The following is a 26,765-nucleotide window of genomic DNA, read 5'->3' on the forward strand; positions in this document are numbered from 1 at the left end:
AATGCTACCTCTTTCATTGGTCATTGTTATTACCCAATGTGTGTCAAAGTAGAATTGTTTCATAAGGTTTTCAAGGCTGTGACCTTTCTGAAGCATGTTGCCAGGGCTGCCTTTTGAGGTACTTCTGGGTGGATTTAGTGTGCCAATTTTTCAGCTTGTTGTTGAGCGCTTAACTGTCTGCACCACTGTGAAACTTCCCTCTTTCATTAACCCACTGCCACTGAGTGAATTCCGACTAACAGAGACCCTATAAGACTATGACCCTAGAGTTTCTGAGACTGTACATTTTGACAGGAGTAGATAACCTCATCTTTCTACCATGGAGCAACTAGTGGGTTTGAACTAGCCTTGTGGTTAATAGCTCAATGCTTAACCCACTACACCACCAGCGTTTCCTCTCTTTCATTAGGTCTTTTAAGTTTAATTGGTATGTTTCCAAATGTCCACAAATGTTTGTTGAATTAATAAATAAGTAATAGGACGCTCCAAAGAAATTGCTACCCATTTCCTCAGCTCACATGTCCGTGCCTTTGGTTCTGTCAGCCGCCCTTGATATGTCCTCCTTGGTGACTCTCGTATGTCACTTTTCGTGGATATTTCTGTGTAGCCTAGCTTTAGCATAGAAAACTCTTAAGAGATACTGGAAAACGTTCATACAAATGCACAGTTGCTGAAATGAGGCTTTCCCAGCCTGTGTCATGCAAATGATTTTTCCATCTTTAAAGTTTTTTAAACGTTGTTATGGAGCAGATTCCAATTCATAGTGACCCTATAGAATAGTCGAGAATTATTCCAAAGGGTTTCTAAGTCTGTCATCTTTACAGAAGCAGACCGCCACATCTTCTCCTACTGAGTGAGTGGTGAATTTGAACCACTGACCCTTTAGTTAGCAGACAAGTAAAATTCTATGGCACCAGCTGGTGCAATAACTTTTTTCCATTTATCTTTGCTAAATGATTATATTCTAGGTATTGTGCCATCAAGTAGGGAATTAAAGGTGAAAAAACACACAGCTCCTGCCCTCACAAAGCTCACAGTGGATGCACAGATATACAAGAAAATAAACTGCCATCCTGCTGGGGATTTAAAGTGTTGTAGAGACACAGGAGGGGATGTTGTCCTGTCCTTTGAGAGTCAGCAAAACCTCCAGAGATGATAATTGAACACTTGAACAAGGCCTGGCAGGGTTTGAGCAGTTGGCCACATGGAGAAAGCAGGGAGGAGATGTACCCGAGACCCTTAAGGTCTTGGGAACAGGGGCCTGGTGTGCTTGATCACTCCACACTACTAACAAAGAACAGGCTCTTGGGACTTAGTCACTGAGTCTGGAGGAGGTGGGAGAATCTGGAGGACCAGAGCTGCGAGACTGGCATGCAGAGCTCTACAGCCCCATGTTCTCTGTGCAGGTGAGGATTCAGCCTTCTATCCACAACCATGACATGCCCACCCTGGAGGCCTTGGTTGGGGTGCCACAGTCTCACAGCAAGGGTCCCATCACGTACAGCTGGAGTGTGCAGACGGTGAGTACTCCCCAGAGTGGGGAAGGAACAAGGGTCTATTAGGGGTGGGCTCAGAAATGGATGCTAGAGATGTAGGAAGGGAGAGAGGATGACAGAATCCTGTCTGACTCAGTGGTGTCTGGACCCACCAAGGGCCAGTGCAGGAGAAGAAATGGAATAGCCAGGTCTTACCTGGGCTGGTGGCAAGGAATGCTAGGTTCTGGTGCTAGTGTCTTCTCTTTGCTCTGGACTAAGGACCCCATCCCATCATTCTTAGGAGCCTCCTGTCATGTGTCATCATGAGGTTCTGAAGAGGCTGCCCAGTGCCGCTGCTGAGGTACAGGCACGTGAGGTGGGGGAGTAGGGGGGGGTAGGGCAGAATGTGAGGGCGTAGGGGGAAGCGGGAGACAAACCTCTCGGATTTCCCCACTATTCCTTGTCTACATCAGCCCTGCCTCCCTGGAACCGAGTTCCACTGCCCGGGTATCTTCAAACAGGAGACCCTCATCCAAGTAACTGGAGAGTTCAAGCTCGTGGGAGAGATTGAGGTAATATCCACCTGCTCATAACAGACAGGATGTGGTTGTGGGGGCGCAGAAGCCTTGGCTACATAGTGGTGAGTGGGCTTCCCTACCAGATAGGTTTTTTCCATTTCTTTTATCTATCTTAATGAAAAAATCCCCGATATTTATACAATTGCTGAGGAAACAGAATGATGATTTGTTTTAAATGTACAGGTCTATTTGCCTGGGCCTACGGGTAGTTCATATTCCTTATCATATAAGAAAATCAAAAAGCTTTCCTCCCAGCCGTGCCAGGTGGCACTTTAAGATGCTACCGTGAGACTTGAAGAGAGGTGGCACCCCACACTATGTACATTTCTCTCTACTTCTCTCCATTGAGTAGGTTCAGAAGTCCATTGGTCCTTGATCCTTGTTCTCTGTGACCCTGATGCCTATTCGCACTCCCTCACAGGCCCCCTCCATGTTCAGCCTCTGCACCTCCCTCTCCATCTCCTTCAACAGCAGCAAACACTTCCACCTCTACGGCAGCAATGCTTCCCTGGCCCAGGTACCTCCCCTGGGGAAACAGACAGTTGAATGGACTGAGGAGCCCAGAGCACAGCTAGCAAGGAAAGGGCTACAGGGCTGAGCACAGATAAAACCTTCCAATAGCCAGAACCATAGTACTGAAAAGGCTTCCTTGAAAGTGAGCCCCCCAAACAGACCTCAAGACCACCTGTCTGAGATGTTGCAGACTCATATGCAAAGAGGAATGTTGGCTCATCAAAGGGATATCAGCCCAATAGCCACCCAGTAAAGAACTGGGCACAATGAGAAGAGCAGCAAGTTCAGAGGCCCAGGGTGGAGAGCTAGAAGTTCCGGCTGACTGGCAGGTAGAGAAGGAGAAGGGAAGATGAAGCTAGAAGGGTAAACAGAAGTCAGATTCTAGAAAGTTTTGAGCTAAGAATCTGGTACTTTACCCTGGGGCTGATGGGAAGCTGAGGCTCTATAGAGAGAGAGGGTCACAGTCCAGATGAAGATTGGTAAACCTAGGAATCAGGACTTGTGTCAAAGGTAATCTCAGAGGTAAAAAGGACTTCTTCCCTGCCTTTCTCTCGTCCCTCCTCCCAGGTCATCATGAAGGTTGATGTTGTGTATGAGAAGAACATGCTCTATCTCTATGTGCTGAGTGGCATCGGCGGACTCCTGTTGCTGCTGATGATTTTCATAGTGCTCCACAAGGTGGGAGCTTCTGGAAATTTTGAGCATCGCTAAGACAGCTTTAGGACAGGGAGAATTAACAGGCATCAGAGAGGAGAATCCCAAGACCAGGGAGCATTCAAGCTAGAAAGGGTCTCAATCAACCTCCTCCTTCTTCAGCTAAGGTGACTGAGGTCCGAAGAGCAAGAGAGACTTTTTCACCCCAGAATGAAATATTCAAGGGAGAGGAAAGAATGTCTCTAGGTCAAGGGCTTCCTGAGTGCCAGGCATTGTACCAGGCACTAGGAAACAGAGGTGCATACATAAACATGGTTCTTGCCTTTTTGGAGGTCACAAGGGAAGACAGACAGGAACAAGCATGAGGGGATTATAAAAAGGGCCTATGTGCTCTGGAGCCTATAACAGAAGGCTTCAGCTAGGTTGTGTGGAAAGGGCATTTGATCTGGGATTTAAAGGATAAGAAGCTAACCAGGTGAAGAGTAGTTGGGGTGAAATGGGGGGGCGGTCAAGTGTTGCATGTAAAAGGCTCAAATGAGGACCTAGAAAATAAAAACTGCTCTCTATTGCTCGTCTAGAGTTGTTGTTGTTGTTGTTGTTGTTGTTGTTGTTAAGTGCCCTCGAGTCGGTTCCGACCCATAGCGACCCTGTACATTAAAAACCATTTAGTTTATATTTCTCCAGTTTTATAATTTTTTGTACATGTATGAAGTGGCTTCAGAAAGTTTGTGGAAAAAATCCATGATCTTTGTTTTTGGTTTTGCTTTTTAACTTTGTATTGTGATTTGGGTGAAGGTTCATAGAGCAGATCTGTTTTCCAGTCAACAATCTGTACACATTTTGTCTCATCTCATTGATTGCAATCTCCACAATTGAAATCACTATTCCGTTTCCTCCCTGGGTTTCCTGTTTATATTCATCATTCTTTTCTAATCTGCCTGAACTTTTTCCTTGGATAAATGCTGCCCTTTTGATTTCAAGTGTCTGTTGAGTTTAAGGTATATATACCCCTTATAGACCTGTCTGTTGTTTGGCTTAATATTGACCCATCGGGGTGAGTTCAATTCCAGGTCTGAAGAGTGACTTAGGGCCATAGTCTCAGAGGCTCCACCAGTCTCTCTCAGTCCAGTAAACCTGGTCTGTTTAGTGATTTTGAGTTTTGTTCCACATTTTCTCCCATTCTGTGTATTGTTGTTAAGTGCCTTCGAGTTGGTTCTGACTTATACCGAACCTCTCTAGGGTTTCCAAGGTGAGACTGGTGGATTTGAACCACCAACCTTGTGATTCATATTGACCTTGTGGTCTAGAGCATTATCCTGCAATGTGCTTGGCAGTGGTAACTGGTTGTGTAGTCGGTTCCAACTCACAGCAACTCTGAATAGGGTTTCTGGAGGCTGTTAAATTTTTACGGAAGCAGAAAGCCTTGTCTTTCTCTAGTGGAGTGACTGATAGTTTTGAACTGCCGACCTTGTGATTAGCAGCCCAACTCATAACCCACTACACTACCAGAGCTTCTTAGTGGTAACTAGACACCATCTAGTTCTTCTGGTCTCAGGGTTGTGAAAACTGATGTTCATGTGGTCTATGAGTGCACCGGACTAATTGTTTCCATGTTTCTTCAATTTCCATCTTTCAGACAGGGAGAGAAGAACAGTTGTATCTTAGATGACCATTCATGAGCTTTTTAAGACCCCAGTTGCTGCTCACCAAAGTAGGATGTACATACCGTCTTTGTGGGCTATGTTATGCCAATTGACCTAGGTGTCCCCTAAAACTATGATGCTGAGCCTCTGAGTCCTACAATTCATTCCCTTAATAGGCCTGCTTATATCTAAGACATTTTCATCACTTTGCCCCTGTATGCTCTACCACACTCATTGATATTATTTGCAGCAAATATAAATACCCACATACATATACCCTCTGTCCAGCTATATATATGCATAGGTATACTCCCCCTTTCCTTCCCACACCTGTTCAGCCTGTATATCTATCCATCAAATTCCTTTACCTTTTCACTCCATTTTTCTATGAACTTGTTGAAGCCCCCTCATATATGTACCTATATATGTATGAGAAAGTCAGTTTTTCTGTATATATCTAGAAGATGTAAGTGGAATGATGCTCTCCTGCCTGGAGTTTATATTTTCCAGTTGATCTTATATCTTTTTTTTTTTTTAATCTTATATCTTGATGTTTTCCATAACAGCATAATTGGACCACCTCTTGCATTTTAACCAAAGACTACTCAAAATGTGCCACCGTTTATTTAATAAGCTTCCTATAGATGAGGATTTGAATTGTTTCTAACATACACCTGTTTTATAAAATGTCTTCCCCTCCTCCCAAATATACTCTTATTACCTATATAGTTAAGGAGCTTTGGTAGCGTAGTGGTTATGAATCAGACTGCAAACTGCAAGGTCAGCAGTTCTAAACTACCAGCTGTTCTGCGGGAGAAAGATGAGGCGTTCTGCTCCCGTAAAGATTTACAGTCTCAGAAACCCTGTACAGGGTCACTATGAGTTGGAACCGACTCCACCGCACATAAACACCATCACCTATACAGTTACACACTTGTCCAAATATTATTTAGGATTGATACCTAGAAGGGGAATTGCTGGATCAATGAGTTTTAAGCTTCCAATAGCCAGCACATGGCACCTAATAAGTACTTTCTAGATGTTGGTTCTATCTTTTAGTAATACTAGATATTGTCAGTTCACCTACCTAAAAGATTGGTGCATGACCTTTTAAAAATAGCCTCTGTTTTCTAGAATAGTTTTAGATTTACAGAAAAATTGTGTCTAAAATATAGTCCCTATATAGTCCCTCCATCCCTGCACCCTGTTTCCCCTATTAACACCTTGCATTCCTGTGACACATTTATTGCAATTGAAGCAATATTGATATATTAGTAATTGACATTTTGATGAGCCTAAAGAACAAACTGTCCAATGCATAGCTTTAAGAGATTGCCAGAAATTGTGAGCAGTAGGTATCATCACCCCATCTGAGCACCACGTGTTTGTAGCATCTGTGATTTAGGAACACAAACAGAGTTTTCACGTTTCACTGACGCAGTCTGATCCAAAGTGCGCTGTTGATTGTTTGCTTACTCCGTTTTTGTCTCCCCACAGATTGGCTTCTTCAAACGGAAACTGAAGGAGAAAATGGAAGCTGACACAAGTGCCCCAAATGGAATTCCTGAAGAAGGTTCTGAGAAGCCAGCATCTCTGGAGGAGGCCATGGACCCTGGCTGCCTGGAGCCCCTCCACAAGGAGGAGGCCCCGGATGGAGAGACAAAGACTGAGGTCCAGGCCTGAAGCACAGAGAATCCAGCTCAGACTCTGGATGCCTAGACTGGTCTACCTGGACCTGCATTCTACTGTGTGTTCTTGGGCAAGTCGTTGACCCTCCACAGGCCTCAATGTCCCTGTCTCAAACATGAAACTCATTCCCACCTGCTCCACTGGAGGCTTATGAGAAAGCTCAGTTTGAAGGACTGGCCAGGAAGGCTACAGAGATGTGGGCTTGAACTATCAGATCTTCTTGGCTCCCACAGCCCCTCCTGGACCCTTTCCCAGAAGGAGAATGTCTGTTCTAAATTTGGAGAAACTGTTGTCTAAGGACCTGAAGTCTGCCCCCTGCATCCTGCTGCCTTTGAATGTCCACAGCCACCACTGAGCTGTCCTGCCCTCCCTCCTGCCTGAGCCCAGTCAGCCTGCTCTTCTTCAAAAGAGAGCACATCTGATCTGTGTTACGCAGTGTTGTGGCAAGCTCCTTACGCTCTAGTTAAGGGCGACATGTCTTCTAAGGCTCTACAAAAGGGGGCCCCTGTTGCCCTCCTCAGCTTCCTCTAGAGATACCCTCTTCCTTATCTAAGCTCCAGCTCTACCACCTTCCTCATGTGCCAACCTCTCTCCTGTCATGTTCCCAGATTGCTCCCTCTGCCTACAAGATCTCCCCCATTTCCTGGCTAGTTCTCACTCAGTCTTCAGATTTCAGTTTATGCATGGCTTCCTGAGAACAGCCCCAGCCAGTCCATTGTACTTGGGTTCCCACAGTATACATTCCTGTAACAGGACCAGGCAGTGTTTTCATCTGTTGTACATTGGATCGTTGAGTTGGAACCAACATGACAGCACCTAAGACCAGTCTATATGTGGCTCTCACCGTGTGGATCCTATTTGAATTGACTTTTGGTGGTTTACTTATTATATGGCTCTCAAAATGAACCCCATGAGAGCAAGGACCCTGTTCTTGTTTACCTTAGGATTCCTGGTGATGTCATAGCAGGCACTTGACACAATTCCACTGAATTAATGACGGAGCCTGTGGGAAGATGTAGAAAAAAATTTGGGTGGATCCAAGGCAGCACATCCTTCAAGGCTCAGCCTTGCCTGTCCTGTCTCTCACTCCACAGCCTCTCCCAGGACCCATCACACTCTCATGAGACTGTGAACTCAAGGATAGGGACATGTTTGTTCACTGGGGTCCCCAGCACCAAGCATAGTACCTGCATGCATTTACCCAATAAATGTGAAATTCTGTCCAATTTTGTGGTATTTCTATGCTGATGCGACATTTGGCCTGGCCCAATGAACATTTCTTGCTCAACTCACTAAATGGACTGAAAACAGCTCTTTTTGCTTTTTCTCTCTTATTTTCTTCCTCTTTGTGTCTGTTCTCCCCAGAATGACCCAGAGACCAGACTGAGTCTAACATTGTGAGCTAATTAAAAAGAGAAGCAGGAAGAAAGATGGAAAGTGAGAAGAGGTTAGGAGGATTTGACAATTCATTAAATGTTGAGTGTAGACCCTCTGCCTACAGAAGGGAAGGAGGGCCAGTCACTGCTGCCCTCTTATGGTCAGTAGGAGGGGCTGATATTGAGTGACTCTAAGACCAGACACAGCACTGTGTGTCCTTATCAGGTGGGAGATGAGATAACATTTCTTCCCCCCAAGCAGTGACCTCTGGGGACTCTGCTGCCTACAGGGAGTAAATGAAATTTCACAAATTTTCATGCAAGACCCAGAATAATCTTTCCTTACCAAACTCTCCAGGTTCATCTCTTCTGGGCTCAACCCCCAAGGAACCACAAGCTGGCTGTGATATGACATCAGGAAGGAAGAAGTGAAGCACATTTTCCCGTAAGTGGAAAACTACCTGTCAGGAATATCACAGAACTACTAAAAGAACATAAGACTATCTCTAGATATTGTGTAACATAAATTAGTTTCTGTTCATTTACCCAATACTTTTATTGTGAGTTCAGTGGTGGTTTACAAAGCAGATCATCAGTTTTTCATTCAATAATCATAGACTTTATTTCATTTCAAAGGTTGCAAGCCCTTCAGTGTAAGATCACTTATCCCGCTTCCTCCCTGTGTTCCTTATTCCCATTCTTCCTTTTTCCCCCAATCCTATTGAATTTTGTCCTTGGGTAAACGCTGCCCTTTTGATTGGTAGTGGTTGACCATTCTGTGGCGTGTGTACCTCTAATGCAGGGGTGGAAGGCTCTTTTTGCCAACGTTTATAACATCATTTGTGGGCCATACAAAATTAGCAACTTAAAAATTAGCTGGCTGTATTTGCTCAAACATTTTAATTAACTCACCCCAATGTGATGACTGATGTGGTGCTGTGGGCTAATGCTCTGAATTGCAAAAAACGGTTTGAACTACAAGGTCGGTGGTTCAAGCTCACCAGCTGTTCCTTAGAAACCCTATACAGGGTCACTACAGGTTGGAACCAATTCAATTTCACTTAACAATGACAACAGTGTGATGATTAGAGTCCTGGTGTGCTGCTGTGGGTTAATGCGCTGAACTGCAAGGTCAGTCTGAACCGCAAAGTCAGTGGTTCAAACTCACCAGCTGCTCCTCAGAAAGTCTATACAGGGTCATTGTGTCGGAAGTAACTCGACAGCACTTAATAGCAACAACAACAATGGAGTCCTGGTGTGGCACTATAGGATGAACATTGGACTGCTAACCACAAAGTCGGAAGTTCAAACCCACCAGCTGGTCCTAGAAAACCATATATAGGGTCACTATGAGTCAGAACTGACTCCAAGGCACTTAATAACAACAACAGTGTGATGGCTGGAAGTGCGGTTGCCTTGAGAGGACTAGGCTACATGATTTTGCAGGCCTTATGTTCCCCACACTTGCTCAAGTGCATACTTACCATTGCTTAGTTGAAAATTGAGCCATGGGGGTAAGTTCAATTCTAGAGCTGAAGGGTCGCCAACAGCCATGGTCAGGGGTTCCAGCAGTCTCTATCTGACTAGTGTGCTGGCAGTTTTTACGATTTTGAGTTTTCTTCCACATTTCCTTGCACTCTATCTGTTGTTGTTATTGTTGTTAAGTGCCTTCGAGTCGGTTCCGACCCATAGCGACCCTGTACAGGGTTTCCGAGGGTGTAAATCCTTACGGGAGTAGAAAGCCTCATCTTTCTCCCGCGGAGCAGCTGGTAGTTTTGAACCGCTGACCTTAAGGTTCGCAGCCCGATTCGTAACCACTACGCTACCAGAGCTCCTTCTATCTAGGACCTTCTAATACGATCCCTGTCCTAGAAGTTGGAAGAGGTAGCCAGGTACCATTTAGTTCTTCTGATTTCAGGTCATAGAGACTGATGTCTACGTGGTCCATTTGTCCACTGGACTAATGGTTTTCACGCAACTTCAACTTTCATCACTCTTCTTTCCTTCACACAGGGAGAGACCAATAGCTGCACCTTAGATAGCCACTTACGAGCTTTCGAGATCCCAGTTGCTACTCACCGACATAAGAGCATTGTTTTTGTGGACTATGGTATGCCAGTTGACCATGAGATCCTCCAAAACTATAGCCCTGAGCCCCCAGGCCCAGTGACTCTTTCCTTCAAGGTGTTTGGTAATGTCTAAGAAGTTTTCATAACTGTGTCCTCTGTATGCTCCACCATAACCCTGGATATACTTGCAACAAAGGTAAATACCCACATCTGAATAGCCTCTGTCTAATCTTTATACATTTGTGGGTCTACTCCCACTCTCCCTCCCACACCTGTTCAGCCTACATGTCTACCCATGTATAGATTGTCATTACTGTAGGGTTGTATATATAAATTGATATTTACCTCTGCCTTTTACTCTTGCATTTCTCTCTATAGCTTCATGTGCTTCCATCATGTTTTTGCCAACTTCCCCCTTATTGTATATTACCTTCTCCCTCACACAAATTAGAAATAACCTTATAGGACTCCTGGTATGGTACTATAGGATAAGCAAGGTCTTATCCTTGCTTGTCTAGACTGCCAACTGCAAGGTCAGTAGTTCAAACCCACTAGTCGCTCTTATTCAGGGTCACTATGAGTAAGAAATGACTCGACAGCAACAAACACCTTTTAGCCAGTGAATTACTCCCCCTTCCCTCCCACCCGATAACCATCAAAGAATGTTTTTATTTTAGTGTGAAAATCTTTTCTTGATCAGAGAATGTTTTTTGAGGGCTAGTGGTTACGAATCGGGCTGCGAACCTTAAGGTCAGCGGTTCGAAACTACCAGCCGCTTCGCGGGAGAAAGATGAGGCTTTCTACTCCCGTAAGGATTTACACCCTCGGAAACCCTGTACAGGGTCGCTATGGGTCGGAACCGACTCGACGGCACTTAACAACAACAACTTTGTACCAGGCCCTGTTCTGGACTCTGAAGACATTGTGCTGAAGGAAACAGACAAATTCCTACTTTTAAGAAGCTTACACTCCCATGGGAAAAAAAACAGTAAACAAATAGAAATTGGATTCAGTAGTGATAAGGACTGTAATGGAAAAAAAAACAAAAAACAGCTGGATACTAATTTGTGAAAGGGTGATAGAGAGAGCCTTTTACATTACTGTTGTTGTTAAGTACCGTGGAGGCAGTTCTGATTCATAGTTCTGATTCCTACACTTTGTAGGATTTCCAAGGAGCGGCTGGTGGACTTGAACCTCTGACCTTCTGGTTAGCTATCCAGTGCTTATCCTACAACATTATACCCAAACTCCTGTTTCAGATTAATGGTTAGGGAAATCTCTCTGAGGAGGTGATATTATGTGACACTTAAAAGAATTGTAGCTATTTTTATCAAGGTCAGAAACGAAAGCACAGAACACTGTGAAGTTTGTTTCAGAATGAGATCTGCCGTCATCATTTTTAGGAATCAGTATCCCACCTCATCCAAGAGGGTCATCTTCACACACCTACTTGTCTTCCCCATCTCTGTGCCTTTGCATATGCTGTTCCCTTTGCCAACACCCCTATCCCGCTCCTTTCAATCCATCGGCACCTTCTTACTTCAAGGTACTTCCTCATCTTGTCCATTCCTGGAGAAAATTACTCACGCTATCAGCACTTTGTTCCTCTCTGGGGCACAGTCTCACTTTGTGTTGGCATCTCTCACAGGACCATGAGTCCTGACAAGCAAGCACCCAGGTCTCATTCACATGTGTTACCAACACCTGGCCCCTAACTGGGAATGGCACAGAGGAGGTGTTCTCTAATGTTTATTCAGTGGTTCTCTAACATGTTAGTTCTCTGGACCCATTTCTATTATTCAGGATCCCCAGAGAGCTTCCATGTATGGGTTATAGGATGGGCTTTAAAAAGTTCATGAAAAAAATGTAGTTGAAAGATAATGGAAGGTTTCCACAAACTTTTTGAAGTCTCCTCATATCTGTTAATAGTTATTAAATTAGATATTAAAACAGAAACATTTTAAACATAAGAACATAGAAGTCACACTCTACAAGCCATCAGAGTGTCATCACATGCCATGCTGTTGTTAGCTGCCATTAAGTCAGTTCCGACTCATAGCAACCCAATGCACAACAGACTGAAATACTATCTGGTTCTGCACCATCCTCACAGTGGTTATATTTGAACCCATTGTTCCTGTCATTGTGTCACTCCATCTCCTTAGGGCTGACCCTCCATTTGACCAAGCTTGGTGTCTTTTTCTAATGACTGATCCCTTCTGATAACATGTCTGAATATGAGAAACCAACTTTTGCCATCCTGGCTTCTAAGGACTTTCTGACTGCACTTCTTCCAAGATAGATTTGTGTGTTCTTCTGGCAGCCCATGGTATTTTTAATATTCGTCTCCAACTCCATAATTCAAATGCATTGATTCTTCAGTGGTCTTCCTTATTTATGGTCCAACTTTTGCACACATATAGTGTTGTTGTTGCTGTTAAGTACCATTATAGTGACTATATTGTCAGGAGGGAACAGTCGCTAGAGAAGGATGTCATGCTGGGTAAGATGGACGGTCAGAGAAAAAGAGGAAGACCCCCAACGAGATGGATCGGCCAAGTGGCATCATTGATGGCGTCAAGTGTGGCAGCGGTAGTGAGGTTGGCCCAGGATTGGACATTGTTTCGTTCTGCTGTGCATGGGGTCGCTATGAGTCAGTTCAGACTCAATGGCATCTGACAACAACAACAACAACAACAACATAGGGTTTCTAAGGAGCAGTTGGTGGGTTTGAATTACCAGTCTTGTGGTTAACAATCCACTGCTTATCTTACAGCACCATACCAGTCAGTATACTATGGCTTTGGTCTGACACATCTTAGTCTTCAAACTAATATTTTTGCTCTTTCACACTTTAAAGAGGTCTTTTGCAGCAGATTTGCCAAATGCAATATGTCTTTTGCTGCTTTCATGAGTGTTGATTATGAATTCAAGCAAAATGAAGTCTTTGACAACTTCAATCATATTTCCATTTATCATGATGTTATTTATTAGTCCAGTTATGAGGACTTTTGTTTTCTTTACATGGAGGTTCAATCCATACTGAAGGCTGTAGTCTTTCATCTTTATCAGTATTTTAAGTCCTCGTCACTTTCAGCAAGCAAGGTTGTATCATCTGCATATAGTAACTTGTTAATGAGTCTTCCTCCAATCCTGATGCCACGTTCTTCTTCATATAATCCAGTTTCTTTGATTATTTGCTCAGCCTACAGATTGAATAAGTATGTGAAAGGATACAACCCTGCTACACACGTTTCTTGATTTTAAACCATTCAGTGTTCCCTTATTCTGTTGGAACAACTGCCTCTTGGTCTATGTACAGGTTCCTCATGAGCACAATGAAGTGTTCTGAAATTCCCATTCTTCCAAATGCCATCCACAGTTTGTCATTATTCCCAAAGTCAAATGCCTTTGCATAGTTAAGAAAGCAAAAGTAAACCTCTTTTTTTATATTCTCTGTTTTCAGCCAAGATCCATCTGACATCAGCAGTGATATCCCTCGTTTCACATCCTCTTCTATATACAGTTTGAGTTTCTTGTAGTTCCCTGCAGATGTGCTGTTGTAACCATTTTTAAATTATCTTTAGCAAAATTTCACTTGCATGAGTTACTAATAATATTCTCCAATGATTTCCACATTACATTGGGTCACCTCTATTTGGAATGGGCACAAATATAGATTTCTTTCAATTGGTTGACCAGGAAGCTGTCTTCCAAATTTCTTGGTATAGATGAGTGATCACCTCCAGGACTATATCAGTTAATTTAAAATTTTCAATTTTTATTCCATCAATTCCAGGAACATTTATTTTCCCAACAATGTCTTGATTTTGGTCTTTTTTTTCCTTTCCTGACTGTTTTAAGCAGGGTTTTCTAGAAAAGCAAAACCAGTAAAACATATAATATATACGTATATTGTTGTTGTTATTAAGTGCCGTTGAGTGCGTTACAATACATAGCAACTCTGTATAGGGTTTCCAAGGAGCAATTGGTGGGCTTGAATCACTCACCTTGCAGTTCAAACCAACTTTGCAGTCCAGTGCTTAATCCTACAGTACCACAGAAGTTTATTATCAAGGTAATGGCTTACAATTGCAGGGTTCCAGGTCACCAGTGGAAGAGAGAGAGAGAAAGTTTTTCTTGCTTGTCCACACTCCCAAGGAAACATTCTTTCAGTTGATTGGTTGCTCATAGTCAATCATCATAGAGTTAACTATGTCTGTATTAGGTTTCATCAGCAGGGAAATAAGCACATCCCAACTGCTAAACCTCTGGAAATCCTGGCCTAGTCAAGTTGACACAGAACCCTAACTATTACGCTGTTGTTTTTGTTGTTGTTGTTGTTGTTTGATGACCTTATGCTTTCTTCCTGTATTATTGTCTTGATGGCATCCCACAGTTCTTCTGGTCTTTGGTCATTGGTGTCAAATGCATCAAATCTGTTCTTGAGATGGTCTCTAAATTTAGGTGAAATATACACAAGGTCAGGCACTCTGGTAGCAGTGGTTATAGTAGGGCTGTGAACCTCAAGGTCAGCAGTTCAAAACTACCAGTGGTTCCGCAGGAGAGCGATGAGGCTTTCTGCTCCTGTGAAGATTTACAGCCTTGGAAACCCTATGCAGGGTCACTATGAGTCAGAGCCGACTCCACAGTACATAAACACCAACCATACTGAAGATCATATTTTGGCTCTCGTGGACTTGTTTTAATTTTCTTCAGCTGCAGCCTGAACTTGCATATGAGCAATTGATGGTCTGTTCCACAGTCTGCCCTTGGCCTTGTTTTGGCTGATGATATGGAGCTTTTCCACCCTTTCTTTCCACAGATGTAGTCAATTTGATTTCTGTGTATTCCCTCTGGTAAGGTCCTTGTGTTTAATTGTCTTTTATGCTGTTTGAAAATGGTATTCATAATGAAGAAGTCATTGGTCTTACAAAATTCTATCATGCAATCTGCAGCATCATTTCTATCACCAAGGCCATATTTTCCAACCTTTGCATTCCAATCACTCATAATTATCAATACTTCTTGATTACATGTTTGATCAGTTTCAGACTGAAGAAGTTGGTGGTGGTGGTGGTTATGTGCGGTCCAGTTGGTTCTGACTCATAAGGACCCCATAGAGGGTTTCCCGAAGCTGTACATCTTTATGGGAGCAGAAAGCCTCATCTTTCTCCCGCAGAATAGCTGGTAGTTTCGAACTGCTGACCCTGAGGTTAGCAGTCTGATTCGTAACCACTACGCTACCAGAGCTCCTTGAAGAAGTTGGTAGAATTCTTCCATTTCATTTTCATGGCTTTAGTCATTGGTGCGTAAATTTGAATAATAGTGGTATTAACTGATCTTCCTTGTAGGCATATGGATATTATCCTATCGTAGACAAGGTTGTATTTCATGACTGATCTTGATATGTTCTTTTTGATGATTATGTGACACCATTCCTCTTCAATTTGTCATTCCCGGCATAGTAAACCACGTGATTTTCAGATTCAAAATGGCCAATACCATTCCATTTCATCTCACTAATGCCTAGGTTACTGATGTCTAGGCATTCTGTTTCATTTTTGACTATTTCCAATTTTCCTAGATTAATATTTCATCCATTCCATGTTCGGATTGTCAATAGATGTTTACATCTGTTTCTCTTCATTCTGAGTTGTGCCCCATCAGCAAATAAAGATCCCAAGGGCTTTACTCCATTCATACCAACTCTACTTTGAGGAGGCAGCTCTTCCCCTGTCATATTGAGTGCCTTCCAACCTGAGGGGCTCATCTGACAATATTCTGGTGTTATTTATAATATTTCAATATTCAATATTCTGGGCTGACAGTGTTCCACTACTATTCATAAGGTTTTCAGTGACTAAATATTCAGAAGTAGTCCATCACTCCTTCATCCTAGTCTGTCGTAGTCTGGAAGCTCAGCTGAAACCTGTCAACCATGGGTGACCCTGGGGCATTTTTAAATGTTCGTGGCATAGCTTCTAAAATCATAGGAATACACAAGCCACCACAGTACGGCAAACTGACAGATGAGTGGGGGTGTAAAATTTACAGCCATGGAAACTTTATTTGGGTCAATATGAGTCAGAAGCAAATTGAAGGCACACAGCCACCACCACCACCACCACCTCTAGTATCACAGCAACGAACAAGCCACCAAAGTATGACAAACTGACAGATGAGTGGTGACACATGTCATGAAGCCTCAAGAAAACACTGTACATTTGTGAGAGTGTGTGAAAAAAATAAACAACATCTTCATCTGGTTAGGAAAAGGGTCAATCCAGGTTCTGTCACTTTCCTAGCTAGATGATGAGGGACAATTGATGCTGCTGGAACTCATTTCCTCATCTGTAAAATGGGAACAATAATTGTATAGACCTCAGAATTGTTGTATTAAATAACATTTGAGCTGCTCAAAAATGGCAGTGGCCAGACGTGGTTCTGTTGGGCAAGATGACGTAGCAGAAAGCAGCATGCTAAACTGCACGTCAAGAGCCCCAGGTTGGTGTTCTAGCTCTTCCTCACAGGTTGCTGTGTGACCTTGGGGAAGACATTATACTTGTGACCTGGAATTCTTTCCAGGTTTGACTAGCTCCACCTGGGCTCTGAAGGTACCTCAAGAGTAGTCACGGAAGATGGGGGTGAGGGGTAAGCAGCTGAGTCTCCACCCTCACTTTCTCAGGTTTTCTTTTTGAGGCTCTGTGCATACAATTAGGCACCTCAGGCATTGGTCAGGGGTCTACAAATGTGTTTGGGAGCAGAAAAAAAGTAACTCCAAAATTTGATAATTAAATAGTATAATTGACATGTCTACATATGAAACCTCACTTCAGGGAGTTAAATGTATTTTTATTCAACATATGCTTATATAAGTTGCTGTTGTTAAGTACCGTCAAGTCATTTCCAATTTCATAGCAACCCCTTATAGAGTTTCTGAGACTGTAAATCTTTGTGGGAACAGAAAGCCTCATCTTTCTCCCAAGGAGTGGCTGGTGGGTTTGAACTACCGACCTGGAGGTTCACAGTTCAGTGCTTGTCCTACAGTGCCACTGTGCTCCCCATTTACACATGTGAGCTGTATTAAGAATGGAGATTAGTGTATTTTAGTGATTGAGGGTGGTAAAGTAGCTGTACAAAAATGTGTGTAGTTTACAAAAGATCTTTAAAAAACTGATAGTTTCAGTTGAAAAAAAGAAAAAATATTGCTTCTCAAAATAAGTTAAACTTTGAAAACTACGAAACCAACCAAAGTGCATTGAAATACCTGATGCCTAGGCTCCTTCCAGAGTTTGTAGACCACTGAGGTGCAGAATTGAAATGTGCTTGGTCAAACAGTTTGTTCTTACAAGTTCTAAGACCCAGAGGATGAGTGTGGGATGGGAGCGACACCAGGATCCAGAGTCTGAGACAGTTTGTATATCAACCGCTCCCATGTGTGTCCAAGGTGGCTTAGGGGATGGTGGCACCAAGACGTGCATGATTTGTCACTGAGTGACTTTGAGCACATCACTGATCTCTATGAGCCTATTTCTTTATGTGTGAAATAGAATGAAGAAACTTTTTACAGTGTATCTTTAAGTGCCGTTGAGTCGGTTCTGACTCATAGTGATCCTGTATAGGGTTTCCAAGAAGCGGCTGAAGGGTTTCCGAGAGTTTGACCCGACCTTAAGGTTGAATGCTTATCCTATAGTGTCACACCAGGCCGATTACATGAAGGAGCAGTTAGGCCCTTAGTAGGTGTTCATCTCAGGATGAACATCTGTGATGTTCACCAGGCACAAGTGTTCGGAGGAGCCTGGATTTGGATGAGAGGATCTCAGGATAAAGGTGGGTGAGGGTGTGGGTGTCTCACCAGCAAATCCCAAAAAACCCACTGCCAATTACTTCGACTCATAGCAACAAAGTAGAACTGCTCCATTATGTTTCTAAGGCTATAAATCTTTACAGAAGCAGACCATCCCAGCTTTCTCCCACAGAGCAACTGTGGGTTTGAACTGCCATCTGTTAGCAGCCGAGCACTTTAACCACTACAACACCAGTGCTCCTCCAAAATATATTGTTGTTGTTATATGCCATGGAGTCAGTTCCAACTCATAGCACCCTTCTATAGGGTTTCCGAGGCTGTAAATCTTTACGGGAGCAGCCGGGCCCTAAAAAGGAAGCAGACAAATTGAACCTACTCATGGGGTTTGTGGGAACACAGTGGCCCTGTAGGATAAGCACGGACTGCTAACCACAAAGTCAGAGGTTTGAGCCCACCAGCCACTCCACAGGAAAAAGATTAACAGCCTCAGAAACCCTGTACAGTATCATTCTTATGCAGAACCAACTCAATAGCACTTAACAACAATGGGGTTTGGGTCACACTTGTCCAGGAGGGAGAGTCTTAGGGCCTAAAGTAACTGTCCGGTTCTCATACCCAAATGTTTACTCCCCATGGGTGGGGTTGGAATTGCAGACCTTCCTCATAGCTCAGATTTCCACATCTCACATCAGCATCTTCATATGGAAGCTAGATGTTCTAGTCAGGAAGGGTGCAGGCGTCAGAAAGAAAATCAAATCCAACCGACTGGTATTGAGTCGATTCTGAGAAGTGGAAAATGGGATCTATATCTGGATATAACAATCAGGGTCTGTTTTCTGACCCTGTGTTTGAGGGACTTAATGAGGAGGGAGGTCCCTACAAAGTTGAGGGCTTTCTCACACTGTAATACCGCGCCTCCTCTTTTGCCTTAATACTGTATTCAAAACAGGACAGGAACTTTAGTTATGGGCCAGTCCTGTCTCCTGAGACTCAGATTTCCAGTGTGTAAAATGGAAAGGTGGTAAGAGTTTAGAGGAACACTGAACATAAAACGCTCCCAGAAAAGGCCCCAGGGGCTCTGTTGACTATTCTAAGCTCATGGTCTCCCACTGGCCACACACACATTTTAAGGACAAATTTCTTTTTACCACATAAAGGTCTTTATTGAACTCAAATTCAGGGGCCCCAAAAACTGAGGAAGACAAGGGAGGCTGGGAGTTGAAACTCAGGGGCCCAGGCCTCACACCCTGGTGCCCCACTCCCATCCCACCTACCCTCTTACCCACTTCCTGACTCAGGGAGGGTTCTCCGCAGCTACCACGCTAATCTACCAAACTCTAATGAATCCAACCCCTCCCTCCCCCCACCCCCTTCTAATACTTGGCCAAGCCAGGCACCCACCAAGGGGCATGCTACCTCAGAGGCCAGCTCTCTGCTGACCTTTTCCTGGATCTTGCCCAAAGCCTCTTGCTGTCTGTTTGGCCTCCCTCCAACCCCTCATCGTAGCCCATTTCCCATAAGTCTCCAGGGCATGTAACTTCCTCCACCCTGGCCCCTTCTTATCCTGGAATCCTCAACTCCATTCTTTCCAGCTTTTCCATTGTTTCAACGTTTTTCCTTTAACTCCTGCCCCCTTCTCATCTACCCACCACCTCCCACATCCCTAGCAGGGTCCCAGGTCAGCGCCGGCCAGCTGCATGGGTGCGCTGGTGACGGATGAGGTCGGAGCTCTGTGAGAAGGCTTTTCCACAGTCATCACACTTGTAGGGCCTCTCACCACTGTGGACGCGGTGATGCTGCAGCAGTGTGGAGGAGCGGCAGAAGCCCTTGCCGCACACCGCACACCTGTAGGGCCGCTCACCGGTGTGGGAGCGCTGGTGCTGAATCAGTGTGGAGGAACGGTTGAAGGTCTTGCCACAGTCGGGGCAGCTATAGGTGCGGCCCGGTAGGTGGGTGCGGGCATGGATGGCCAGCACCGAGCTTTGACCAAAGCGCTTGCCGCACTCAGGGCACTTGAAGGGCTTCTCCCGGGCATGGCTTCGGGCGTGGGGAATCAGTGCTGAGCGCTGGGAGAAGCTCTTGCCGCAGATGCCGCAGCTGAAGGGCCTCTGCCCAGTGTGCACTCTCTGGTGGCTGCGCAGGGATGAGTTCTGGCTGTAGCACTTGCCACACTCAGGGCAGCTATAGGGCCGCTCGTGGCTGTGGGTGCGCTGGTGCCTCAGGAGGTAGGAGCTGTCGCCAAAGGCCTTGCCACAGTGGGGACACTTGTAGGGTTTCTGGCCCGAGTGGGTGCGCTGGTGGCGAAGCAGGTAGGAGCTGTCAGCGAAGGCCTTGCCACAACGGGGACACTTGTAGGGCCTCTCGCCCGTGTGGGTACGCTGGTGTTTGATGAGGTCAGAGCTCTGAGAAAAGGCCTTGCTACAGACCTCACACTTATAGGGCTTCTCACCCGTGTGGATGCGCTGGTGCTGGATCAGGGTGGAACCCCGCCCAAAGCTCTTTCCACAGATGCCACAGATGTTAGGCCGAGGGCCTTCCCCAGACCTGGCCCGGCCACCCCGCCGGCCGGGAGCCCGCAGGGTCCCTGTCAGGCCTAGAGGATTCTGGAGCATCTCAAACTGGGGCGAAGTCAGCAGGGTACCTGTGGGCATCTCAAAAGGTGGTCCAAGGGGCAGACCCCCTGTGGGCTGCTCTCCAAACCCCTGGGTGAAGGAGTCTAGCGGGTGGACTCCCAAGGGGATACTCAAGGAATTCTTTTCTTCGGGGTTCAAAAGCACTTCTGCACCTTCCTGGAGTTTGGAACTCTGAGCTTCAAATTTAGGACTTTGGGTTTTGAACTCAGGATTCAGGGTTTCAAATCCAGAGTCCTGGGGTTCATACCCTGTACTCTGGGACTCATATCCAGGGCTCTTGGGTTCATACTCAGGGCTCTTGGGTTCATACCCAGGGCTCTTAGGTTTATACCCAGGGCTTTGGGGTTCGTAACTAGGGCTCTGGGATTCAAACTCAGGGCTCTGAGAATCTGATTCGGGGCTTCTGGGTGCAAACTCAGGGCTGGGAGGCACAAGCCCAGGGCTTCTGGACTCAAAACCAGGGCTTTCTGGCTCAAACCTGGGGCTCTGGGGTTCAAACTCTGGGCTTTGGGGGGGTTCGAGTCCAAATGGTATTTCTTCAACCTCATAGTCCCCGGAGCCTTCTTCATGAGACATTTCCTCTTCTTCATTGGCACTTATGTTGCCTGCAGGATCAGAGAATTACAGAAAACCCAAATTGTATGAGATCTATAAGATTCATTTGCCTTCAAATGGTCTGTCACAAACCTCTGCCTTCACTTAAAGTAAAGTCGCTTGTCCTTAGACAGGTAGTGAAATTACCACCTTCATCCCCACAACTGACCCCCGACCCATCCAAGTCCCAGGAGTCCAAACCCTGGGCTCTCCTCTCCTCCCACAAACCACTGTCCCCTCTCCCTGGCACACTCCTCCAAGGGGTGATCCCTCCCTCACCTTTGAGGGACCCTTCGAAGCTCCCAGTTTCGTCAGGACTGTGCACATCTCGGGGCTCGAGGCCCCACGGCGACGCCTCCCGCTCCATCCCCGCCGGCTTCCAGTGCGGGGGCAGCGGGGGCGATGGAAGACGATCCTGAGACCTGGCCTGAGTGCCCTGAGCCCCGGGCCCTCGCAGCCTGCCCACTCAGCGCCGCCCAAGGGACCTGGCTGCCCAGCCCCGGCCCCTGAGGCCGGACGTCTTGACCCTGGGCCTCTCCTGGCCGCCGGGCCCCTCCCTCCCCGCGGTCCCGCCCCCTTGACAGGGTCCGGGCTTGGCCTGTGGTCCTCACGGACCCCACGCGTCGTGGCCTCGGGTTAGAGGGGCTTCACAACCGGTCCTGCCGCACCCAGGCCCCGTTCCCCACCCGAAGCCCCCCAGTCAGGCCCCCCAGCCCAGGCTGGGCTGCGGCTGTCCGGCCCCCTCCCCCCCGCACAGGAAGTGTCCGTCCGCGGCCAGTTCCCCCCGCTGGCTAGCGCTGCGGCCTCTCTAGGAGCAGCTGGAGGTGGAAACTCGTTGGCATTAACCCTGGGATGGATGGCCCAGCCGTTGGGTAGGGGGCAGACACGCGCCCCAGGGCCAGCAGGAAGGGCTGGGGCAGTCTGTGCGCTTATGTCCTAGGTCTCTTGTCAGCACAGGAACCTGTCTGTCCATCTCCCGGACCCAGCATCGGTCCGTGCGTGTGGCCAAGGACGAGGCGACAAGCGATACCAAGGTCAGCGAGAAGGAGAGACGCGTCCCGGCGCCAGCGGGGGCGGCCTCTAGCTCCCTTCCCCACCCGAGCCTCAGGGCCATCTCCGGCCGCATCGGGGTAACCTGGACCGACCTTTCTCGGGCTCATGGAGGCCCCGGAGCCTGGGACTCTTTCCCATATCCCTCTCCCAGCCCTGCGCGCCCACTCCCACTTCTTTGGGCCCCCTCCTTTCTCCGCTCCTCTTAACCCACTCCTCCCTCCCTTCTTCGGGTGGGCTGGGACCGTTGCCAAGGAGACAGCCCCGCCTCCAATTTTCACAGGCACCACCCTCAGTGGCCGGCGATTGGCCGATAGAGCTTGTGCTCTCACCGCCCTCCTCTCACCTCACAGGGTACAAGGCGTTAAAGGGCGCCAGAGAAGGTAAGGCACCTTTCTGATTGGTTAGAGGGCGCGCGGAGACAGTTCTAACTCGCCAGTCCGCCAGAAGCGCCTGCGGGGGTGAGCAGGAGCAAGGTGCCTGGCGTCTCCTCTCGAGTCCAGCCTGCTCTTCAGCTTTTTTCCCGCCCCCATTTACCCTCCATTATGTTTTCTTTTTGAAGAATGAAAATTAAAGGATCTGAGGACAGACACCCATCCGCCCCCCATCTCTCTTGATAATCCATCCCCATAGTATCCCTCTTTACATAGGTTCTCCGTACTGAAGGGGTCAGTCTAGGGATCCTCTCACCGAAAGGAGGCTGTTTTCCTTTCTGTTACTCTGGACTCTTCCCTTTATCTTCCCCCATACCTGAGTTGAACGCAAGTCTTTGAGAACCTGAGTCCCGGGTTCCTGGATTTTCTCACAGGGAGTGCGAAATCCTACAGGAATTCTTTCCAGGTGAGGGTGGTACCGAAGAGTATAAGAGGGGAAGTGAACAAAGAGAGAACCTTCTAGCAATTTAGAAATCCCCCCAGTCCTGTCTGACTGAATGGAGGATGGGAACCTAAGAAACAGGCCCCAGATGAAGCTTTGAATCCAGGAGAAAATAACCTTGGAAAGACAGCTTAATAGGATCCGATTCATGAACTTGTCTAACCTCCCTGCTGAAACTAGTTTGGTAGGGTTCTTGACTGTTAGTTAATGAGCTAAATTCTCCAATGTCTTCAAATCATAAAGGCAACTAACCACCACCTGTACAAACAAAGGAAAGCAACTGGTTGGGAAGAAAAATAGCATCGTTCATTCTCCTAAGAAGAGGTAAGAACAAGAATTTGGAGAATTCTAGGTGGTAAAGGACTGAAGAGAGGTGAATTCATATGTGATCCTACAAATACAAGAGCACTTCAAAAACTTTGTGGAAGCATTCCATTATCTTTGAACTCCATTTTTAACCACAATATTTTGAAGCCTCCATGTAGAATTGTAAGGAGCTTTGGTAGTGTAGTGATTACAAATCGGGCTGCTAACCTCTAGGTCAGCATTTTGAAACTACCAGCTGTTCCGCAGGAGACAGATGAGGCTTTCTGCTCCTGCAGCACATCATCATCATCATCATCATCATCATCATCATAATCATCATCTTGTAGAATCACAGAAATTTTACCACAAATGAAGCTGGGGCATCTTTCTGCCATCCCCAGGTATAACCTCGAACTCTGGGTCTCTCTTCCGTCCCCATGTCCGTGGAGTTTGTCCTAAAACCTTTGCTAAAAAAGGCTCATGTGGTCCAAAACTATGTAACCACATAGGCAAGACACCTACTATTGTTCTGATCATGGGAAGAGCGAGGCTTGGTGTACTCCTTGATCATCTCCATGTACTCACACAGTGAGAAACAAGTGTCTACTTCCAAAGATGCTTCACACCAGAGAAGATTCACACTGGTGAGCAGCCAAACCTTGCCAAGTGTGTGGCAAGGCCTCCATCCACAGCTCTGACAGTCTAGTGCCTGCACACTTCATAGGCAGGGGTCACGAACCCAAGTATGGCAGAAGTTGGACCAGTGATTTAAACTGATGGGATACTAGCCTTTCCATGTGTAACTACAGCCTTATGAGTGCCTAGCAGGGGGAGCATTGTGGCTCCATAAGATAAGCACTGAACTGCAAACCCCAAGTTTGAACCCATCAGCCACTCTGTGTGAGAAAGATGCAACTCTACTCCTAAAAAGATTGAAAGCCTTGGAAAGCCTGTACAGGGTTCCTGTGAGTCAGAACAGACTCAAGAGCACTTACCAACAACAACACCTAGTGGAGTCTTGGTGTGGTGCAGTAGGATAAGCATTGGACTACTAACTACAGTTGGTGGTTCAAACCCACTAGCTGCTCCTTGGAAACCCTATACAGGGTCACTGTGAGTTGGAACCAACTGGACAGCGCTTAATAACAACAGGAGTGCTTACTGAAGTATTCCTGGTGGTACAGTGGATTAAGCTACTACCCAAAAAGACTACAGTTCGACCTTTCCAGCTGCTCCACAGGAGAAAGATGAGGCGATCTGTTTCCATAAAGATTGACAACCTGGGAGCTCTGTGGAGCAGTTCTACGCTGCCATTTATGTCACTGAGTCAGAATCGACTCCACGTGGGGCAGTGAGTTTGGTTTGAGTACCTAATGTGGGAGAAGAGTGGCTGACCTCCGGCACCAGAGTCTGTCTGTGCAACAGGCTTTCAAGAGGTGACTAGCTTTGGTCTGTGACAGACCCACAGCAGTGAAAAGCTCTAAGTACAGGGGAGCCTCTAATGAGAGCTCCAGTTACATCACTCAAGGATACTTGGGAATCCACTGAACCTTGTTCGGCCATGTACCCATGGGGAGGAGGAACCCTGTGTGTGTCCTGAGTTGGATAACCGCCTTGTCTACAGCATCATCCCTTGGTGTGCAGCAGCAGTAAAGCTGAGCCCAGGTTAGTGTCCAGTCCATTGGCCAACACTATAGTCCTGGTGCTAGGGTGAGCCCGCACAAAGAGTCTGGGGGTGAAGTGCTCTCTTCTTAGGTGTGACAGGAAAGCCCTTTGAAAGACTCAATATAAGTACAAGTCCAGAAATATTGCTACTAGGGTTTCAGTTCATACATGCACAGGTTTATTTCCAACAAAATGAGTTTAAGCATGTCTCTCTGATCTGTGGATGTTTGCAGACAAATTCTCTTGGAAATACACTAGTGCTTTCCAAAAAAAAAAAAAGATCCCATCAAAATAATGAATTCCAAGGGGACCTACTGGTCCAATTAAATTCAAGGCAGAAGGTTATGGTAACTTTTTTGAGATTTGTAATCTTCTCAAAGAGCATAGGACAATCATGGGGGCTTATTATCATGGAAAACTGTTGTGCCGAGGGAACTGTTTGCCATCATGAGAATACAACTGTTCATTCTTGGAACATATCAAGGGCTGCCCTATACAAATTTCATTGGGAAACATTACCCCAGCTGCCTTACAGTCCTGATCTTTCCTCTTCAGGCTTCTTTTTGTGCCCCCCAACTCAAAGAACATTTTAAAGAAACACGATTTGAGTCTCTTAAGCATGCCAAAACTGCCACTTTGATGTGATATAAATAAAAAAGATGGATGTACTACCTTCGGAAGTACGTAGACCTAGATGAAGGTTATGTTGAGAAGCAACAAATTTACATTTTGATATTTTTGTGAATAAAGGTTTCTATGATTTTGTAGCAATACTTTTTGACTTACCCCAGTGTATTCAGCATGATTGGAAGTACTCAGAAAGAGGCCAGTCATAACACAGGAAATGGGGGTCTTTGTGTCTGTCTAGGCCATTCCCTAGGAGTCCTAGGGTGGTGGTGTTGGTTAATGCGCTGGACTGCAAAGTCAGTTTGAGCTGCAAGGTCAGTGGTTCAAGCTCACCAGCCTCTTCTTGGAAACCCTATGGGTGGGAACCGACTCGATGGCACTTAACAACAAAGGCCATTCCCTGGAACAGGCTCTGGGGCCAACTACTAATTTTGCAAAACTAAGAGCAACTAGAAAATAATGTTTTGTTCAGAGTAGTGGTTTGCAAACCTTAACAGGTATAAAATTCCTCCCCCATAAAGATCTGGTACAGTCTGGCAGGACCCAGGAAGAGCATTTGTAAAAGGTATCCCATGTGAGTCTGTGACAGGGCCTTTACTTTGAAAAATACTGGGGGCAGCTTTAACTTCTTTGCACATCCTGTTTCTACAAAGACACATATATACAAAATATTCCAAAGGATTATGGGGGTCCTTGAAGCTTAAATTAACAGCATCCCCCCCCCCCCCTTTTTTTTTTCTTTGCTTGCTTGGACAAGCTAGCATGAGCCATTGATCATGCCTTTACTTCTCACTAGCTGGTGTAGACAAGCATTCTCTTAATCTGGTCCTAACAGCAATGAGTCCTGGTGTGGCACGCAACCATAAGGTCAGTTTGAACCACAAGGTGAGTGGTTCAAACTTACCAGCCGCTCCTTGGAAACTCTATACAGGGTTGCTAGGAGTCAATTTGAGGGCACTTACAATGACGCCCAAGAAGAACCCTCTTCGTGGTTTCAGTTGCCTCTGGGTCTCAGCCTCTAAGACTATGGTTGTTGTTAAGTGCTGGCGAATTAATTCCAACTTATAGCTGCCGTGTCGGTCTTCCAAGGTTTCAAGAGCTGCGAGTGGGTTTGAACTGCGAACTCTGTGGTTAGCAGTCCAAGTGCTTATCCTACAGTGCCATACCAGGACTCTAGCTCTGTGATAGCAAAGGGAGCCTTAGGAAG

General features: G+C 46.0%; 2 protein-coding genes across 2 annotated transcripts in view; one reads left to right on the top strand and one right to left on the bottom strand.

The window, feature by feature from the left end:
• ITGAL (integrin, alpha L (antigen CD11A (p180), lymphocyte function-associated antigen 1; alpha polypeptide)) overlaps nucleotides 1-6,546 on the top strand; it is a 44,969-nt gene extending 38,423 nt beyond the window's left edge. Inside the window, exons 26-31 of the mRNA XM_006871975.1 lie at nucleotides 1,407-1,520; nucleotides 1,777-1,836; nucleotides 1,949-2,047; nucleotides 2,475-2,570; nucleotides 3,134-3,244; nucleotides 6,361-6,546. Of these exons, the coding sequence (XP_006872037.1) occupies nucleotides 1,407-1,520; nucleotides 1,777-1,836; nucleotides 1,949-2,047; nucleotides 2,475-2,570; nucleotides 3,134-3,244; nucleotides 6,361-6,546 (666 nt within the window). The remainder of the gene's footprint in view (nucleotides 1-1,406; nucleotides 1,521-1,776; nucleotides 1,837-1,948; nucleotides 2,048-2,474; nucleotides 2,571-3,133; nucleotides 3,245-6,360) is intronic.
• A 12,940-nt stretch (nucleotides 6,547-19,486) lies between these two features.
• ZNF768 (zinc finger protein 768) lies at nucleotides 19,487-21,401 on the bottom strand. Its single transcript, XM_006871903.1, has 2 exons — nucleotides 21,314-21,401; nucleotides 19,487-21,045 (listed from the first exon to the last, which is right to left on the bottom strand). The coding sequence occupies exons 1-2, from the start codon at nucleotides 21,399-21,401 to the stop codon at nucleotides 19,487-19,489; spliced, it is 1,647 nt and encodes a 548-aa protein (XP_006871965.1).
• Nucleotides 21,402-26,765: the final 5,364 nt, after the last annotated feature.

The sequence above is a fragment of the Chrysochloris asiatica genome, unplaced genomic scaffold (genome assembly GCF_000296735.1).
Source record: "Chrysochloris asiatica unplaced genomic scaffold, ChrAsi1.0 scaffold00178, whole genome shotgun sequence".
Taxonomy (NCBI): Eukaryota; Metazoa; Chordata; class Mammalia; order Afrosoricida; family Chrysochloridae; genus Chrysochloris; species Chrysochloris asiatica.